The sequence below is a fragment of the Salarias fasciatus genome, chromosome 11 (assembly GCF_902148845.1).
Source record: "Salarias fasciatus chromosome 11, fSalaFa1.1, whole genome shotgun sequence".
Taxonomy (NCBI): Eukaryota; Metazoa; Chordata; class Actinopteri; order Blenniiformes; family Blenniidae; genus Salarias; species Salarias fasciatus.
Window position 1 is genome coordinate 27,953,983 of NC_043755.1, and position 19,625 is coordinate 27,973,607.

General features: G+C 50.8%; 2 protein-coding genes across 2 annotated transcripts; both read right to left on the reverse strand.

The window, feature by feature from the left end:
• Positions 1-249: 249 nt before the first annotated feature.
• ggctb (gamma-glutamylcyclotransferase b) lies at positions 250-6,626 on the reverse strand. Its single transcript, XM_030103477.1, has 4 exons — positions 6,516-6,626; positions 6,299-6,444; positions 6,070-6,202; positions 250-417 (listed from the first exon to the last, which is right to left on the reverse strand). The coding sequence occupies exons 1-4, from the start codon at positions 6,624-6,626 to the stop codon at positions 250-252; spliced, it is 558 nt and encodes a 185-aa protein (XP_029959337.1).
• Positions 6,627-14,372: 7,746 nt separating this feature from the next.
• Positions 14,373-18,460, reverse strand: pgap4 (post-GPI attachment to proteins GalNAc transferase 4). Its single transcript, XM_030103544.1, has 2 exons — positions 18,224-18,460; positions 14,373-16,958 (listed from the first exon to the last, which is right to left on the reverse strand). The coding sequence occupies exon 2, from the start codon at positions 16,610-16,612 to the stop codon at positions 15,422-15,424; it is 1,191 nt and encodes a 396-aa protein (XP_029959404.1). The 5' UTR covers positions 16,613-16,958; positions 18,224-18,460; the 3' UTR covers positions 14,373-15,421.
• Between the last annotated feature and the right edge of the window lie 1,165 nt (positions 18,461-19,625).

A 19,625-nucleotide genomic window follows, 5' to 3' on the forward strand; every position in this document is an offset into this window, starting at 1 on the left:
CTCCGTAGGCTTGGTGTTTGAAATGCTTGATATGTCTGAAATAAATCAGGCTTCGGATCTCCACCTCACTGTCAGTCTCACTCTTCTCCCAGCGTTCATGTGCAAAGATCAAACCTGACATTTAGTGCAGAAATTTCCTGGCAAGTTTATTTTTATAAATCACAGTGTTTGTATACAAAGTGGCGTTCACATCTTCAGGACCCGTTTTGTGTGTAAAGAGTGTTTCTAGAGGAGGCTCCTGGACTGTGCTCAGTGGCACAGTGGATCGCTGCGCTCCCTCTCTGCAGCTCGTCTCCCGGCTCGCTCCACTTCGGCCAAGACGGGAAGTGGACCCTCGTACATGTTGGTTTGGATGGCTCGCAGTTTCTCCTGGTAGTCCGTAGGCAACCCGTTCTGCTCTGCTCCCATGACGATCACCTGCATGGAGCGAGGGGAACTTCATCACCGCCCAGCAGTGCTGTCAAATCTCACCATTTTGTCTTCTCTTCTCAGGGAATCGCCCCTCACTGGAATGGCCTTCAGCTCCTGCTGTCTCACCAAGCGCTCACCACTACATCTGGTTGGAACCATTTGAAGTAAAAACACTGGAGCACAACATGTGTTATGTGGGTTGGAAGATAATATTTGACTGCGTCCCTCATGGAATCACAATTCAGGATGGAATTATAATGAACCAGTAAAATCAAGATCCGCAACGGCCAAAGCCTTACATGCCGGGAGTGCTCACTCGTACCGTGGGAGCGGCGGTAGGGATGGGAATTGTTAAGAATTTAGCGATTTCAATTCCATTTTCAATTCTCTTATCACTTCTCATTGAGTGAGGTGTTAAATATCTTCATCCTGAACAGAAGAAAAAAATATCCATGTCATGAAAACTTTGCAGCTGCCAGTCGCCCCAGTTTCATCTTTTGGTGTGAAATCCAGCCGAACTCTGGAGCTTCTTCCTGATGCCAGGCTGGGAAGCTCAGAACCAGATTCCACCGCCTCCCACTGGATGCCCCTGTCTGGTCCAGCTCTGCAGCGACGTCACTCACACTGCCTCAGTGTGTCTGCTGTCAGCTGATGGAGGTTGCCAGATCTGCCCCAAATATAATATTAAAACTGTCCAACAATAGAAAGCAGTCCAAACCTCCATCTCTGTGGAAAATGCACGTTAAAACCGTAAAAACCGGACCGAACACGTCACAAACACATAGCCATTCCATCAACCCACCTCGGGTTCAACAGAAGTTGATTGTGCAGAAACCTGTCCAACCTGGCAACACAGCCGCTCCGGTCATGGAGCTTTGATTTGTGCAATTTTGGTGTCGTTTGACTTTCCTACAGTGAGTAAGTACAACATCGTTCATTCTTCTAATGCAGATAATGATTAGATGGCGTTGTCATATATTCTACCAGAAGAAACAATGTGAACGCAAAAACACGACACAGATTTTATTTTGAAATCACTGATTTAGGAACACGTATCTACTTTCCATCTGGCACCCGACCTGTTTCTGTTTAGATTGAAGCAGCGGCTCCGGAGTGAGGAAACAGGATCCTTGCTGAAAGTTTCCGGTCTGCAGCTTTGTAGCGGCGCTGGAGCGGACCGCAGGCGCCGGGGCTGCTGGGAGTGCATGCGCGGAGCGCATGGTACGTCGTCACGCACACAGCGGAACCGATAAGCGGAACCGTTCAGGAGACAGCCAATCCTTGGAATCGAGACATGAGGAACCAGTTCTACAAAAGAACCGGTTCTCGATTCGCATCCCCAGCAGCGGGGGGGGGGGGGGGGGGGTTTGGGTGAGGAATCTCACAGAACACACGGCGCGGCTGCTTCAGAAGCCCACACGGGTTTTTTCTTCTCTGTCACGCCGCGCCTCCCCTGAAACCCTCTGGCGCCTGTAGGAGAAAAAACAGCTTCATGTTCCTACTGAATATCCATCAGGCCTCTGAGTCGTTAGCCAGAGGAGACGGAGTCCACTTCACAGGTCAGTCCAGCTCCACGGTCCTTCCAGACTACCGTAGCGGTTCTTCTCTCCTTTGAGCCACTTGTTGATCGAGGCCTCCAGCTGTGGAGTGACATTATTGGCTGGTCTTCATTTTCCAGAGGAACGGGCCAGAGCATCCTCCCGTCGACGGCAGACCATCATTAGAAATCCTAATCTGTGGACTTCTTCCACATCTTCAACAGACAGGGGCTCCGGGCACATGGCCCCCCCACTGCCCCCCACATCAGGGCTCCAGGCAATGCCCGCCACCCCCCCCTCCCCCCCGCCCACTGAAACCCCCCCACTACCCCTCACATCAGGACTCCAGGCACATGGCCCCCCCCACTTCCCCACCGCATTGGCCACTCCCATCCAGGCGGGTACCCCCCCCATCTCTGCTCCTCATTGAAATAATGTCCATCGTATTGAGGGCCCCGTTGATCTGAATGTGGGAGGGATCTGAGCAGGAGCTACGTCACCAGGAAGGAGGAGCTACGTCACCAGGGAGGAGGAGCTACGTCACCAGGGAGGAGGAGCTCTGTCACCAGGGAGGAGGAGCCACGTCACCAGGGAGGAGGAGCTACGTCACCAGGGAGGAGGAGCCACATCACCATGGAGGAGGAGCCACGTCACCAGGGAGGAGGAGCTACGTCACCAGGGAGGAGGAGCTACGTCACCAGGGAGGAGGAGCCACGTCACCAGGGAGGAGGAGCTACGTCACCAGGGAGGAGGAGCCACGTCACCAGGGAGGAGGAGCCACGTCACCAGGGAGGAGGAGCCACGTCACCAGGGAGGAGGAGCTACGTCACCAGGGAGGAGGAGCCACGTCACCAGGGAGGGGCACAGCAGCTGCTCCTCCACACCCAGTGGGGCCAGCTGAGGTTCCTCAGGCATCTGCTCCAGATGTGGTTTTTGATGCAGGATAGTTTCAGTCTAAAGTTACTGTCCTTCCCCTGATAATGGAGGAGTGATACTTGAAACTTCTGAGGACCCCCTGCTCAGAGAGTGATCTGAGGCTCCTCCCGTCCAGAGCCTCCTCGCTGCTGGTATCTTGGAACAGGAAATGAAACCATAGAATTTGAAGGATGCCTGCGCCTGAAACAGCAGGGTGATTTTCTTCACAGGCTCAGCTCTGCTCACGCTTCCAGAACTGTCGGCGATTTGAAAAGTCTGAACGATGTCATCTTATTGATATTATTGAAAATAAATGTCACATTATGAATGAATGAATTAATTCATTCATTAATTAAAGGGGTTGTATCATGCTTCTTTTGCTAGTCCAAACCCTATTATTAGCATTAACATGGTAATAGTTTATTTTTGGCGCTAAGGAAAAGTGAAATAAAAGATTTTCTGGGGCTAATTCTGAAACTCGGAAGAGAAAACGCTCTGTTTCACTGAAGATCCAGCCTCTCCCCCTGTGGACTTTGACTGACAGCTACTTCAACCAATCGGAGCTGCGTTAGCTTCTCTAAGGGTTAGCTTTAGCTCTTTAGCTCTAGCTTCTCTACACACAAACACACACGAAAACGTCTTTTCCTGTTAGAAACTCACCAAGCGCAGACCCTTCAGACCCTCCAGACCCTTCAGACCCTTCAGACCCTCCAGACCCTTCAGACCCTCCAGACCCTTCAGACCCTCCAGACCCTTCAGACCCTCCAGACCCTCCAGACCCTTCAGACCCTTCAGACCCTCCAGACCCTTCAGACCCTCCAGACCCTTCAGACCCTCCAGACCCTTCAGACCCTCCAGACCCTTCAGACCCTTCAGACCCTTCAGACCCTCCAGACCCTTCAGACCCTTCAGACCCTCCAGACCCTTCAGACCCTCCAGACCCTTCAGACCCTTCAGACCCTTCAGACCCTCCAGACCCTTCAGACCCTCCAGACCCTTCAGACCCTCCAGACCCTTCAGACCCTTCAGACCCTTCAGACCCTCCAGACCCTTCAGACCCTTCAGACCCTTCAGACCCTCCAGACCCTTCAGACCCTCCAGACCCTTCAGACCCTTCAGACCCTTCAGACCCTCCAGACCCTCCAGACCCTCCAGACCCTCCAGACCCTTCAGACCCTCCAGACCCTCCAGACCCTCCAGACCCTCCAGACCCTTCAGACCCTCCAGACCCTCCAGACCCTCCAGACCCTCCAGACCCTTCAGACCCTTCAGACCCTCCAGACCCTCCAGACCCTCCAGACCCTTCAGACCCTCCAGACCCTTCAGACCCTCCAGACCCTTCAGACCCTCCAGACTCTGGGGGGGGGGGGGTCTCCTCAGTGGAAAATGCGAATCAGCTGCTGCTGGTCAGAGGAGAGTGGGGTGTTGTCTGCGGGGGGCGGGGTGTTCAACTTTGTGACGTACTTTGGTTTGAAGAGTTTCAAACGAGCTGTTTTCTACCTGAAGGGAGGGGCTGCTGTAGAGAGCAGCAGACTGACAGAGATTACTCAGACATGTGTGGAAGAAGGCAAATAACATTTTGGGGTGGTTTGAAAGGGAAATCAACTTTGTGGCATGCTGAAAACCTTAAAAAAGTGGATTTTGCATGATACAGGTCCTTTAAGTAATTAATTAATTATTTTTGAACAAAAAATTAAACTAAAATTAAAAACAAAGAAGAAAATACAAACGACAACAACAAATAAAGAGCAGGGGACCACATGGGATCAGTTTTTCTAATTGAACACACACACACACACACACACACACACGCGCGCGCGCTGTTCAGTTTCAGCATTCAGGAACAGATTAGCATTAGCAGGTGAATTTGTCAGTTTGAAGTTCAGGTTTTCCATTATGTCTGTTCACTTCACAGGACTCACACAGTGTGTGTGAACACACACAGCTCACGCTGCACAACAGGGAACAAAACGAGAGTGTGTAGAAGACAAAGGTGTGCTGCTGCCACATGATCTACAGAACAATCCAGAGAAGAAACACACACACACACACACACACCTCTGAAAGCATTGTTTCTGATTCAGCAGTGAAGCGGGAGATGTTATAGTTGTTATTTCTGTTGTCATGGCGACGTTTCCTCAGCTGGCTCCGAAGGACTTTTAGTGAAGAACTTCATTCTCAGATATTGCGAAGCGGACTGCGGGACAGCCAGCTCAGCTTCCCGGTGCTGGTGGTGTCTCAGCGCCCATCGAGTCTCCTGAGAAGCTGGAGTCCATCTGGTCTCTAGAAACATCTTATTTCAACGCTCCTGTTGAGCGTGGTTCCACTCCTGGCTCAATCCTCCGCACACACTTCAAGTGTGATGCAGCTAAAAAGAAGAAGACGACCTGCAGTGGTGCAACCTCTCTGATAGATTTTTGCTTTCAGATCTTTGGCAGCATTGTTTCAGAGAGCTCTGTAGCTTCATCAGGACTTTGGAGGATGTGTCTGGACTGCTGGACCCTGCTAAAATGTTGTCTCTACCTTAAATCCAGTGGAGAATTTCAGTGGTCAAGTTTTGTTGGTTATGAGTTTGTCCAACTCATAGTTAATTGACACAATGGAATTTTGAGTTTGCATGGCAGGCCAGGAGTTGATGGAGTGTTTGGCCGTCAGCGCCTGTTCTCCGTGCTCCTCCATGCTGGAGGTCCACTCACGGTCTGGATGAAGAAATGTTCTCAACATATGCAGACGATGGTGGAATCATTCTGACAAACACTTTGAATCATCCGGTCTGATTCTTCATCTCCTGTTTCCCTCAAGACGTTTGGAAAGCTGTTTCCATGAAGTGTCTCTGATCGGTTTCCTGTCAGCACGGTGGTTTTCCAGACGGCCTGACGCAGAACCGTATCGGGATCTGAAATGTGAGGCTGTTCCTGTTGTTATCTTTGTTCCTACAGTCATTAGTCTCAGCTGGTTTCAGACTGGCAGTTTTTCCTCTGAATTCACCTTCTAGAAACACAGAGGTGTGTGTTGGATCCACCATGGGATGTGAACATGTGCTGCAGTCGGGGACGGATTGGAGCGGCTCTGTCCACACCGCTGTCCTCACACTTCAGACATTTTGTTTGACTTCTTGCTTTTAAATTGAAATGATTCCCTGTCGGACCGACGCAGTGGGAGACAGCCAGGAATGTTTGTGAAATGAGTTTCTGCTGAGACTCACCTTCAGGTACTGAGGTGACGGAGGAGCGTACACACAGCTGTTCATGATGTAGGTCCGGCAGTGGAGGTCCTGACCGCTCATCCTCACTGACAGCTCCACGGGGCTGTACGCACCCAACATCACGTTCTCCTGACTGACCACACACACACACACACACACACACACGAGGAAGAAGTCAGTCCTCCTTGTGGATGCTGGAGTCCATGAGGGGATGTGTGGAGGACAGTACCTGTCCAGAGACTCCAGGTCAGACATGTTCATCCTCCACACCACTCCCCACACCTCATCTCCCGGGCTCTGCTCGATCGTGGCCACACCGCCATGCCAGCGGTCACTGGCCAGGCCTTTATGGTTCCCAAACACCAACCTGTAGTCCTTGAGAAGACACAGAGACCGTGAGCCATCGGGGACTCGGGCCAGATGTCCGGCAGCTGTTTGGAGCGTACCTTGAGTCTGGCCACGCAGTGCACGGTGGCCGAGGGGTTCCTCAGCTGCAGCCGCTCCTTCAGCAGGTTACTGCCGTACGCAAAGTACAGGAAGGTGTGCTGGTTCTCCATGCTGGCACCAGTTCTGTCCAGAGAGACACGAGGAGGACGACGGGACTGCTGCGAGGACGAGGGACAGAGCTGCTCCACAACAGCTCCATGGGACAATCCTTCCAGCACACACACACTATTCTCATGCTAATCCCTCACACCACTGAGCCCATTCACACTCACAATGCACCACACACACACAGAGGGAGAGCAACACACACACACAGAACCAGTAGGACAGAGCGAGAGATAAGTGGTGAGGACACAATACAAAAATAATACCAGCATTCTCTTTAATAAAGAAAAGAGCTCAAAGCTGCTCTGGGAATTTCATCCAGAGAATCCCGTCCAACAACAGGCGTATGGAGTGAAATCCCTGTCAAAATTCAAGAGCATTTTAAATTGATTTGAGAGCAGCATTTATCGATTTCATTCTGGGATTCCGTGGTATTGTCTCTCAGAACTCTGCTCTCACGCTCAAATTTGCTCTGCGTGCTCAAACTGTGTCCTCGCGCTCGGTTACGACGCTGCTCGCGCAGATTTCCTGCGCTCACACTCAAACTCCTCCTCTTGCTCTCACGGAACTTGTGCTCACGGATCTCTGCTCTGCTCTCGGATTTTTCGTGTATCAACGCTGTCAACCAATAGAAAGCCGGCTCGCTCTGACCAATCAGATGATCCCTGTTTGTATACGGGTGCGTTCGCTGTTTTCTAAGGAGCGTCGCATACGGGCGGACACCCTTTTAACAGGTTTTATTCACTTCCTCCCTCTGGGGCTGTAATAAATGTGATTTCTTTTATTTTTTGCCACTGTTCGAATAAAATATCATTCAAGACACACAACAGCGTCCAAGCTTCTCATTACAATGGCTATATTGTATAATAATAGCCGCATCGGACACTGCTCTTTGAGGTGTGCTGGTGGAGAAAACAATGTCACCATCCTGAAGGGACGAGGTACCTTTTGTCAGTTTGAGTTTCTGTTAAATTGACATCATCAGATTCCAATAAATGGGCCATTTTCTCGCTTTTTCATTTTTGGGCAAAAACGAAAAAAGAGAATTCAACTCGTTTTCCCGTCCTGACTGACAAAGCGGATTTTCCACTCATTATTTCCTGTTTGACAGGTGGGCGGGGCTCCTAACACAGCGGCTAATGTCTGACTGCTGCTCCAGCTTGCTGTCAGGACTGTAAATAACCCATAAAAGTTGAATTAGTGTTACACGAAGAAGCTCACTCTGTGCTTTGCTGCTTTTTGGTTCTAATTGTCAGACGCTAAACTGCATTTTTTTCGACTCCCGACTAAATGAAATTCGTTAAAAAAAATGACCAGCAGTGGTATTGCTCTCCTCATCACTCCGAATTTACACACTTAAGGTCTGAAATAATCAACAGATTTGTTGATATGCTGAAAAATAAAAACATCTCATGCAGTTATTTCTAATTGATCCAGTCTCACTGGACTGTAGCCTCATCATCTGTGATCAGTGGAGAAACACAGTGGAGTTATCCAGATTATTGTTATATTATTTTCATGTTTTTACCTTGTAAGTATCATAAAACCAGGACACATGCAGGCTCCAATACACATGTCAAACGGTACTTCTGACAGAGACGCCTTATAATTTATTTCCACACATGACATGAACACTGAAACTGGAGCCATTACAGTCAGAAAACCACACTGACTGAAACTTGCTCCACGATGTCAGACCTGTCGTGAGATTTCATCTTTCCGAATGATCACGATCATATTGATAAATGCCGAAGTCGTCTTCCATATGGTCGTATGACAGGCGTACGCCCATATACCGCCGTACGACCGTTTGATAAATGAGGGCCCCGGAGTTTAACTCAGGCGGGAGTGTAGTCACTTGACACCCTGAAACAGCTCCACCGCCAGAGCTTTATCAGCACGGCAGGTGTGAAAACAACACCCAGTTTAACACCCATAACTCCAAATGTTTTACACTGGGAAATCAACACTATAGAATTTGCTGTTTTGCTGTGTGGAGTTCAGGTGAAGTGTTTCTGCAAAGATGTGGTGCTGCAGGGAGTTCTGTCAAGTCCTCTTCTACTTTCAAGAGACAACTGAAGACTCAATTTTTCAGAGAATACCTAGGGACTTAATCCGACTCCACCTTTGAGGTAGAATAGGTCAGGTGGTCCAAAACCCAGCACTTATGTACCACTGACTGAGTTGACCCAAAAAAAATAAAGGGGGGGCGGGGGGGTAGTGGCACCTCTTCTGCAACTTGATGGCAGCTCCTTTGACCAATCGCACTTGAAGCAGTTGAAGCATTTACTGCATGGTTTCTTTGGAGGCAGCCGCGCTGGTTTCACTTTGTTTACCGCGAGGAAAGAGCTAGCTAGCTCTAGCTCTAGCTGTTAGCATCTCTGCACTGCCTGCAGCTGGAGACGACGTGGAGTGATATGAAGGGAGAGAAAATAGTGCCAAGCGTTTACGAGGTCTGACTTTTTGTGGGACAACGGTTTTGTGATGCAAATATATCACTCTTTCGAACACATATTGGATTGAGAAGAAAAACGCTTTATTTTCGTGCCCCCAGCAAACTTGCCGGACTACTTTCCTCTGGACCTAAACCGGACAGGATCTCCGCTCACTGGATGCTGTCAGGGGTCAGGGGTCAGTCTGTGTGAATGAACAACACTGCTGACTGGGATGCCACACAGATTCATGTCAAAAATCCTGAACTATCCCTTTAAGAGCCGATTGTGAGTATTTATGGTGCGTTCACACCGGACGCGTCGCAAGCGTCATGAGCGGCGCTTTTCTATGCAAAGTCTATGGTGGACGAGCGTCGTGGAGCGGCGGGCGGCGGGGCGGCGCATCAGGAGCGTCATGAGCGTCGCTTTTCGAGCGTTTCGAGCATCGACGCCCACGACCCGCGTCCCCGGCGTCAGGAGCGTCGTGATGTAACGGAGAATAATCCCGCTAGGTGGGGGAACGACGAAGGCCACCCTGAAAGGCTAAAGGAGCGCAAGATCTGGTCTTTACCCCTTAGCGCTAGAAACCCCTGTACCTACAACAGTAAGTATGTGGATACCTCTCTGGTTTGGCCTCTGGTCTAGGAAAATTAATATCTAGGACCTGAATAAAGCGGAGACCACTCTGGACCAAAGTTACACTGGCACGATACTCTTCTACCTTACTCCAAACCAGAAAAGGCGGGGTGCCCCCACTTCAGAGCAGCACAAGAATTCAGACAACTGAATGACTGGAACATTAACCAGGGATTTATTTAAGGACCTCAGTGAAATGATAAATTATCCTCAGTTTGTTAGAATGCTCAGGAAGAGGGATAATATTATCAATAAGAAAAACCAACACAAGGTAAATAAAATGAATTAGGAGAAGTTTTAGAAACACCAAAAATCCCCAACAAAAGTATCTTCAAAAAATTACCTCAAAAACACCTTCAAAACAAAATACCCTCAAAAGAATACCTCGAGGTATTGACCCATGAAATGCTTTAACGCCAAGTGGCTGAACTCCAGTAATTTTTACCCAGCTAGTGGGTTTTACAGACAGAATCACACAATTGACAAATAAGATTTCACCAATCTCAAATACACAATAATAAATTCAACCCACTCAAAGGAGAAGATAAACAGTTAAGCATAAATGTTCACCACAAACCTGTTGATTCAGATGTTTCAGTCACACAGTCCTCTTAACCAAAAGAATTAATCCAAAGAAAGTCTTGGTAACACTTTACTTGAAGCCCCCCTGCATAACACATTATAAGTACATTCATAAAGCATTATAATGCCATTATAACATGTGTAGCTGTAGTTATAAACATTCAAAGATGATCACAATGCCAGGACCAAACCCTAACCCTAACCCTAACCCTAACCCTAACCTTAATCCTATGCTGTATACTGCTGTATCGTGAGTTATAAAGCATTGTGATCATGTATTAGTGTTTATAACTACTTATAATGTGTTATAAAGAGGGGCTTCAAGTAAAGTGTTACCAAAGTCTTTTATAGATCCTTAGGGCTGATGAAAGAACAGCTGACTTTACTTGGTCCCGTTTGTTTTACAGTGCACTTGTTTTACAGTGCAATAGTTCCTCCGTCAGCTCCTGATATAGCGGTTCAAATAAGAAAGACAAAAACAGTACCTTTTTTCCTCTGGACTCCACAGTAAACATGAATCAAGGTGCAGCAGGTAAAAGAGATGGTCGCTGAGATGACAGCCGAATGGCAGGGAACAACTCTGTGTTTAATTATATTCCACTTTAGCCACGCACGCGGCGCCCCCTGCAGCCTGCCGTCCTCTCCGGTAGCTCTGCCACACACACTCGGGATCTCTGGGCGGGTTGCGGCGGGTTTACACTGCGGGAGACTCGGCGTCTGCCTATCCTCCGCCAGATGCACCACTCGTCCTCGGTTCACTCCACACTCAGCTCGGCGTTCAGTAACCGGACGGGCTCCGCTCCGGGCCCGCTCTCAGTCACTTCCGCATGAGCGCTTCATCCGGAAACTTTCAATGGCGGCGCTCCAAACACTTCGCCGTCAGCCTGAGGCGTCCTCTCGAGGCAGCTTCGCCAGGAGCCCACCACACGCCCGTCCGAGGCGCGCCCACGGTTTTGTGATGCTCCCGGCCACAAAGCTGAACCGCCTCTCCGAACCTCAAAACAGCGAGGCTGGGGCTCGGCTCCTCACGCCGTTCGCTCCCTTTACCGCCATCCCCGTCTCTTCCTGACCCGCCCCCTTCTTCCTCTCATCGGCTACCCACGCCCAGAGTTTTTATGTCCCCATGGCAACCACCAAAGTAGTCCGTCCCTTACAGTGAGCGTCGCTTTTTGAGAGTTGGGAAAACTGAACTTTCGACGCGCTGCCGCTGAGCGTCAACCAATCAGAGACGATCCCTCCGCTGCTACGTCACTACGAGTGATCCGAGCACCGATGCGGGCCGGCCAGTGTTGCTAACTTGACGACTTTCTCGCTAAATCTGGCGACTTTCCAAAGCCTCTTGGCGACGTTTTTTTGTCAAAAGCAACTAGCGACAAATCTAGCAACCTTTTCTGGTGCTCTGGAGACGTGACAGGACGTCTCGCTGCTGTCCTCAATGAGCAGCGGGTGCTGCGTGAGCCCCTCCCCCGTCCCAAAGCTCTCACAGCGGTCAGTCTCAGCAGCGCCCCCTGCTGCAGTCAAAGCAGAGAGGAGCAGACCAGCCAATAGCGACTTTTCCGATGACGACGCGGTCTAGCTTTATTTAAAAAAATAAAGCCAAGCCGCTCTCCTGATGCGATCCGCCATAGCTGGAAACAGAAATCAGCCTCCAGCGCGCCAATAAACTGACGCGTGTCAAGAGCGTCGCGAGCGTCGCGAGCTTTGTGACCACCTGGTATCCAGCGTCGTGCTTGAAGTGTCACAAGCGTCAGCTTCGAGGCGTCGCAAGCGTCGACGACGCCCGCGACGCGTCCGGTGTGAACGCACCATTACAAGATGAACAAGTCCATTTTGGCCTGGAGTTTAACTCTGACATGTAAGTTAGCAGATCTACACACCTTAGACTTTACAGGAACGTTGTCCGTGTTGTCGATTCGATGCTGTCCCGGCGCTCCCACAAAGCCAGAAAAAAAAAAATACTTGTAGGAATCCAGGCTCTTGTACGCAGAAGAACTGTCGGTTAGAAAACAGTAAATATCCGCGTCCTGCAGACGGGAGTTCTGGAGTCTCGGCCCTGCATACGGGTCCTGCTGCAGCCTGAAATCCATAGTTCCTCCCGGTACCGGTCTTTGGTGTGTTACGTCAAGATTGTCCACTTCATCTGACAACACAGCAACATCCCGACACTCCTTATCAGTCGACGGTTTCAACATTAAAGAACAACGAAGTGCACTCCTCTCTATGGATGACAGTGCGTATCACGGTTTGTTTTCCTTCCAACATGGTGGCGGTCCTCCGGTTGCCAACTTCCGGGTCACGTGACTGCAAATACTCTATAGTGAAGCCCGTAGGCGGGCTTAGCATATCACGAAGTAGAATTAGTAGTTACTAAACGTAACTCCAGTCCTACGAGCGTATGCGAGCCCGCCTACCTGCTGGCCCAGCTGCCTGCTTCCCTTACTTGGCTGAATTCAGAAGAAGGGAGAGCGACCGCCGCTGGCTCGGGATATACCCTCGGCGAGGGGCGTGGTGCTGCGCCATCACGCGGCGGGGATTGGTGCGTCGAGTTTTCTGTTGTCTCAGTGGATTGGCTGCGTCACAGAGGCGTACCAATAGCGGAGCCCGTAGGTGGGCACACACTTTCTCATAGAACTGGAGTTACATTAAATAACTACTAATTTTACAATAATAATTTTACAATTCATACCAGGTCTTTACCAAGATTGCCACCACCGACCCCCCCAACACACACACACACACACACACACACACACACACACACACACACACACACACACACAGGTTTGTATTTCTATCCTTGTGAGGACATCATGCATTTCCTAGCCCCTAACCCTGACCCTGACCCAAACCACAACACAGCCTAACCCTGAAGAAAGGTTTTTGACTTTTACTTTTTCAGTAACAACATGGTCAAGAAAACACTGTTTCTCCTCATTAGGACCTGAAGAAGGTCCCACAAGGCACATCGAGCAGATTTTCCTATCCTTGTGGGGACATTTGGTCCCCACAAGGATAGGAAAATGCACACACACACACACACACACACACACACACACACACACACACACACACACACACAAACACACACACACACACACACACACACACACACACACACACACACACACACACACACCAGCAAGAGCAGAGCAGATGAAAAACGAAGTTTGTTATGAGCACACACTTCCTCAAACTTCATTCTATCTCGGACCGCAGACAGCGCAGACAGGATAAAGTCAGTCAGGCTGAATTGTGCCCCGTTAAGCCAGGGGGGGGTGACTGACGAAAATATTTGTCGGCGTTAAGGAAGCAGTGCGTTAACGCGTTATTAATGCGTTAACGTGCCCAGCCCTAATTATTTTCTATCAACTTTGTATCATATCCTCTTCAGTCTTTAGCTGTTTAACTAGTTTTCTAACTAAGTTTTCCTGAGGGGGGGTCTTCTCACTGAGGGGGGGGGCTTTCACGCTGGGGGGGGGCCTTCACACTGAGGGGGCGGGGGGGGCCTTCACACTGAGGGGGGGTCTTCTCACTGAGGGGGGGCTTTCACGCTGGGGGGGGGGCCTTCACACTGAGGGGGCGGGGGGGGCCTTCACACTGAGGGGGGGTCTTCTCACTGAGGGGGGGCTTTCACGCTGGGGGGGGGGGGGGGGGGGGGGCTTCACGCTGGGGGGGGGGGGGGGGGGGGGCTTCACGCTGAGGGGGGGCTTCACACCTGGAGCTGGTTGCGGTCCTCTGGTCCTGACTGGCCTGGGGGGTCCAAGCCTTGGCATGGGGGTTCTCTTGGTCTGACGGGGTTGGGGGTCAGGAGCCCCAGCAGTCATGACCTTTGACCTCTCCCAGTGTGGGCGGCCCCACTGGTGGAGTTTCCCATGATGCTCAGTGCCATGCCATGTCTCCTCTTTCATGTAACAAAATGGGAGTGTGTGTGTGTGTGTGTGTGTGTATACATGACCCTGATAAATGGTGCAGTTTAGTTATTTGTTTTTTTGACTGATTTTACTGTTTATTACTTTGCGTTTTTATATATATATAAATAAGTGCTCTATAAATAACGATTGATTACAAGATCAACAAAGAGTCAGAATGGAATAGAAACCAGCATTTAATCACAGCATCTCTGAAACACAGAGCAGAAAACAAAAAACCAGCATTTCATCACAGCATCTCTGAAACACAGAGCAGAAAACAAAAAACCAGCATTTCATCACAGCATCTCTGAAGCAGAAAACAAAACAAAAATCAGCATTTCTGAAACAAAGAGCAGAAAATAAAAGATCAGCATGTAATCAGCATCTCTGAAGCCATGAAAGGCTCTGCTGGCTTTGGAGGAAAACACAACTCTCTCAGAGACCTGGCAGCCTGGCACCGCCCGCAACTTCAAATACACTGGGCCAGGTGGTGGGGGGGTGGTGGGGTGTGTGTGTGTGTGTGTGTGTGTGGGGGGGGGGGGGGCACTAAACCCAATTCTCAACCACACCTGAGACACTCATAACACACTCCCATTTGTGTGTGGGGTGAAGGCTGATGGAGTGAGGGTGGGTGGAGTGAAGGGTGTGGGATGCAGGTGCATTGTGGGTGGTGTGGGGGGTGGGGGTGCAGGTGCATTGTGGGTGACAAAGGGTCACGCTGCAGGTTGCAGGTGCAGCAGACGGGACTCCAGGCCTTCAGAGGAGCAGAGCTGTGACACCCTGCTGGTCATCACGGGGTGTTGATCATTGAAAATTTTGCAAAGTCACGTTTCTTCTCGCGATTAAAACCTGGTGGAGGTTCTGGAATCAGCTGGTGAACCAGACTGCCTTCCTGACTGGGGTCAAGATGCAACTCAAGCTGCTCCATAGTTCCACCTCAGAGGTCATTTAAAGGTCATATTTATTCAGGAAGGGGTTGTTAGGCTCACCATCAAACTTCACACAATGAACAGAAAAACAGAGCAAACGGCTTTCTGCTCGCTGACCAACCCTCCACCCAGCGGTCAACGGTCGATCCTTCCACATCCGCCTGAGTGGCGTCAGGACCACCAGCAAGCCCCCAGCGTGGAGAGAACGCCGTCAGCGTTCTGCCAATGACCAGAGCACCCTCCTGGTTCCAGTGGAAAGGCGTCCTGCCAGTACAGCGACAGGCAGACCCGTCAGGACCAGGTCTTCGGGTCAGAGGAGCTTGGGTCTGGCCGGGTTGGGCCTGACGGAGGAGTAGGCCCCGATGTGGCTGATGAGGTTGGGTTCCACGCTGTGAGAGCGTCCTCCAGGGAGGGCCCGGGCCATCTGGTACATCACCATGTCTTTGGCGTTTCCCTTGACGCAGAAGGAGGCGTCCAGGTATTGGGCCACCCGCAGCGAGGTGTTCCCGGGGAACAGCATGGCCGGCGTGCAGCACTCGGTGGCCGGGTTGACGGCGTACAGCTGCGGGGACAGCCGCCGGGCCTCCAGCAGGTAGTGGCGCCCCAGCAGCTCGGCGGCGGCCATGAAGTACAGCGTGAAGAAGACGAGGTGGCAGGCCGACAGGCTGAAGGAGAAGGAGCAGGGGTTCCAGTAGGGGAAGCTGAGCAGCAGGGCGGTGGCGCCCACCACGCCCAGCCCCAGCCACTCCAGCAGGCGGTACGGCTCCGGGTTCCAGTAGCGCTGCAGCCGCTCGGGGTGGTACAGCTTGATGTACAGAGTCTGGAGGGCGAAGCGGCGCGACAGCAGGTGTTTAACGACCAGGAAGAAGTCCGGTCTGGGCAGAGCGTCGTCCTCCAGAACCACCATGTTCCTGGGCTTGACCAGCGCCCAGGCCCGGCGCAGGCAGAACACGTAGTCCCTCTTCTCCTTCTCAAAAGTGTTGACTCGCTCTTTATTCAGCCGCTGCTCCTGCTGGGACCGCCGGACCACCCTGAAATGGGGCTCCAGCAGCCTGGCGTCCTGGTTGTCCAGGGGACCGTTCTCCACGTCGCAGACGAGGACTTCTGCGCAGCGCCGCGGCCCGCAGCTCCCCGCCGCCGCGCTCAGCTGCCGCATCACCTGCAGCAGGTAGTGGAAGTCCCGGCCGTCGCTACGTCTGGCCGTCACCACGGTCACCAGCAGGTCGGGCCGCCTCGAAACGTTTCGGAACCCCAGCGGCGCCAGACTCTGCCAGAAACGGAGGGCGTCTTGACCCCGCAGGTAGCTGTCCTGCAGGACCTGCTCACTCATGGAGTCCAGGTACATGGACCGGATGAAGAAGTAGGAGTAGAGCAGGCGGTGGCAGCACAGAGGAAGGACCACACAGAACGTGACCACGGTCAGAGCCAAGGCCTGGACCACCGTGTTCGACCAGCGCAGCTGACCCAGACCGTGGCTGAAGAACGCTTTCCACTGCGACATCGCTCAGACCTCTGGACTCAGGCACAGCGTCCAGGTGAAGAGAGGACGCCTCTACAGCGTCCAGGTGAAGAGAGGACGCCTCCACAGGGTCCAGGTGAAGAGAGGACGCCTCTACAGCGTCCAGGTGAAGAGAGGACGCCTCCACAGGGTCCAGGTGAAGAGAGGACGCCTCCACAGGGTCCAGGTGAAGAGAGGACGCCTCTACAGCGTCCAGGTGAAGAGAGGACGCCTCCACAGCAGAGCTCAGGACAGGCATTCAGACGAAGCCCCACAGGGTCAGGGTTCAGCGGGGCACATGCTGGTCCACCGTCCTGTTTCTGGAGGTGACGGTTCTTCTCTGGCACACCTGTACCAGGAGACAAAAGAAGAACATTTCACCAGCTGTGGAAAAGTTTGACTGTTTTGTTCTCTCTGCAGATTCCCCGGTTCTCCCACGGTTAGAAATATGTGAGCTGTGTGTGTGTGTGTGTGTGTGTGTGTCCTGCGATGGACTGCTGACCTTTGAACTGTGCTAGCTGAGAGCGGCTCTGGCGTTGTAGGGCAGGTTCTTGATCGTATTGATATTTTTCACTGACATGTCCACTACATTCTGTCACTGCAGATTTTAAAAGCTTGTTTAAACTTCCATTGGTGCATTAGGGGTTTCAGCATTATTGGAAATAGTATCTGTCATAAATTAAATGTTTTTGGTCAGTTTTAAAGAGTTCAGGGACAATGTCACCAGAACAAACTTTCAACATAATAACAATGAAAACAGGTTATCTGAGTTGCATGAATGTTAAACACTGATAAAGCATGAGATCAAACATGACATGCGATGATATATCTGACTTCAGCACACTCAGAGAGCACAGAGAGCACTGAGGACACACTGGGACCATCCTGGCCACAGAACAGAGGAAGGCGTCCAGACGGCTTTCATCGACAGCGCTGACTCATGGAAGAGAAACTACCTCGACAGATAACCACAGCTTTTATAGGCAGCTGGAAAGTTTTCAATAAAGGTAGGTTGCATATTAATTTCCCAGCATGCACCAAGAGTTTACAGTGCAGACCGGATCCCAAGTCAGGGTCCACCTGGACAGGCGAGCAGTCCATCCAAGGAAACACACTCACACAATAACCACAGCTTTGGAAGGAAACCGACAACACACACACAGGCCTAACATGCAAACATCACCTGGAAAGGCCCGTCTGGACGGTGAGGGAGTGAAGCCGGTGCTCAACACCACAGCGCTGCAGCAAGGCTCACTGCCGTGCACACCGGCACGTTATCACAGGGAGTCCGTAAGGACTGGACCCTGGGTTCTCCGGGACCCTGGGTTCTCCGGGACCCTGGGTTCTCCGGGACCCTCGCTGCACTTCGCTCAGCAGCAGCGCTCACTCAGTGAAGGCAACTTCTTCAAAACGGCTTTAGAAGTGGAACTTTTCCAACACGCTCCGACTTTTCTGAAATGCTGCTGTGGCGCGCATGCGCACCACAGCCTTAGCGACTGTATATTTACAATGGATCACTGCGTGTGCGTGTGAAACGGACCACAGTCACGAAGAGACGCTGCGGTTCTGCTCTCTCCGGACACCAGATGGTCTGACTCCTGTAAGCGTGCTCACCTGAGGCTGGACAGCAGAACCTGAACAGCAGCTGGACACTCAGGTCGCTTCCGGGTTTGAACCGCTGTCCCGCGCCACGCTGTGTTCGTCGGTGGGAGAGCAGCGGCGGTTAGCCACATGCTAACCGCTGCCGGGCTCCGAAGCTCCGAGTCACGGTGAGGCGGAGAGGAGCCGAAACACTGCCGCTGCTGCCGCGTTTCCTCATCCACCACTCTCACTGCCGTGTCCGGGAGGCGCACGCACACAGATCTACACACCTAGAACCATAGAGCTGTACACCTAGAACATAGAGCTGTACACCTAGAACACAGAGCTGTACACCTAGAACATAGAGCTGTACACCCAGAACCATAGAGCTGTACACCTAGAACACAGAGCTGTACACCTAGAACCATAGAGCTGTACACCCAGAACCATAGAGCTGTACACCTAGAACATAGAGCTGTACACCTAGAACATAGAGCTGTACACCCAGAACCATAGAGCTGTACACCTAGAACACAGAGCTGTACACCTAGAACCATAGAGCTGTACACCTAGAACCAGAGCTGTACACCTAGAACCATAGAGCTGTACACCTAGAACATAGAGCTGTACACCTAGAACCATAGAGCTGTACACCTAGAACATAGAGCTGTACACCTAGAACATAGAGCTGTACACCTAGAACCATAGAGCTGTACACCTAGAACATAGAGCTGTACACCTAGAACATAGAGCTGTACACCTAGAACATAGAGCTGTACACATAGGAACGTAGACCTATACAAATAGAAACAAAAACCTGTATATACTTGGAACATAGACCATATACAGGTAGAAACAAGCTCTTATGCTTTGTTTTCTTTTTGAGACTGCTGTAATACCAGAATTTCCCAGTTTGGGATCAATAAAGTAACGCTCTTCTCGCTACTCTACTCATTTCTGTACAAGTAGAAGCATAGACACGTGCTTGAAGGAACATAGACCTATACAGCTAGAAGTATGGAACTACGCTTGGAAAAACATCTTTACAGGTGGAAAAATATACATATAGCCTATAAAGTAATAGCCTTCGCTGTTTATAATTTTCTGCACTAGTTATATATTTTTGCTTTGTGTGCTTGCTTGCTACTGATGCTGCTGTGACAGCTGAATTTCCCAGGCCATTACAACAAAAACAGCTCTATGCATGTAGGGATAGAATCAAATAAAACTTTATTTCTAGACTAGTTTTACATTAATAAACAGTACAAAGTTCTTATCAATATTAAAACAAAAATCAGTGTATAAACAAAACAAGCACCTTCATCAAAGTTACGCGCACGCACACTCACTCACACACACGCACACTCACTCACACACTCACACACACACACACACACACACACAAATGCATGCATACATACAAACACACACACTC

Bases quoted from the DNA above. Each gene is read 5' to 3' on its own strand.
- ggctb (XM_030103477.1), bottom strand. From the start codon at position 6,626: ATGGAGAACCAGCACACCTTCCTGTACTTTGCGTACGGCAGTAACCTG. The intron at 6,203-6,298 runs GTACTGTCCTCC...GTGTGTGGTCAG, and splicing joins GACCTGGAGTCTCTGGACAG to TCAGGAGAACGTGATGTTGG. The intron at 418-6,069 runs GTGAGTCTCAGC...CGCTCCATGCAG, and splicing joins CGTCACCTCAGTACCTGAAG to GTGATCGTCATGGGAGCAGA.
- pgap4 (XM_030103544.1), bottom strand. From the start codon at position 16,612: ATGTCGCAGTGGAAAGCGTTCTTCAGCCACGGTCTGGGTCAGCTGCGC.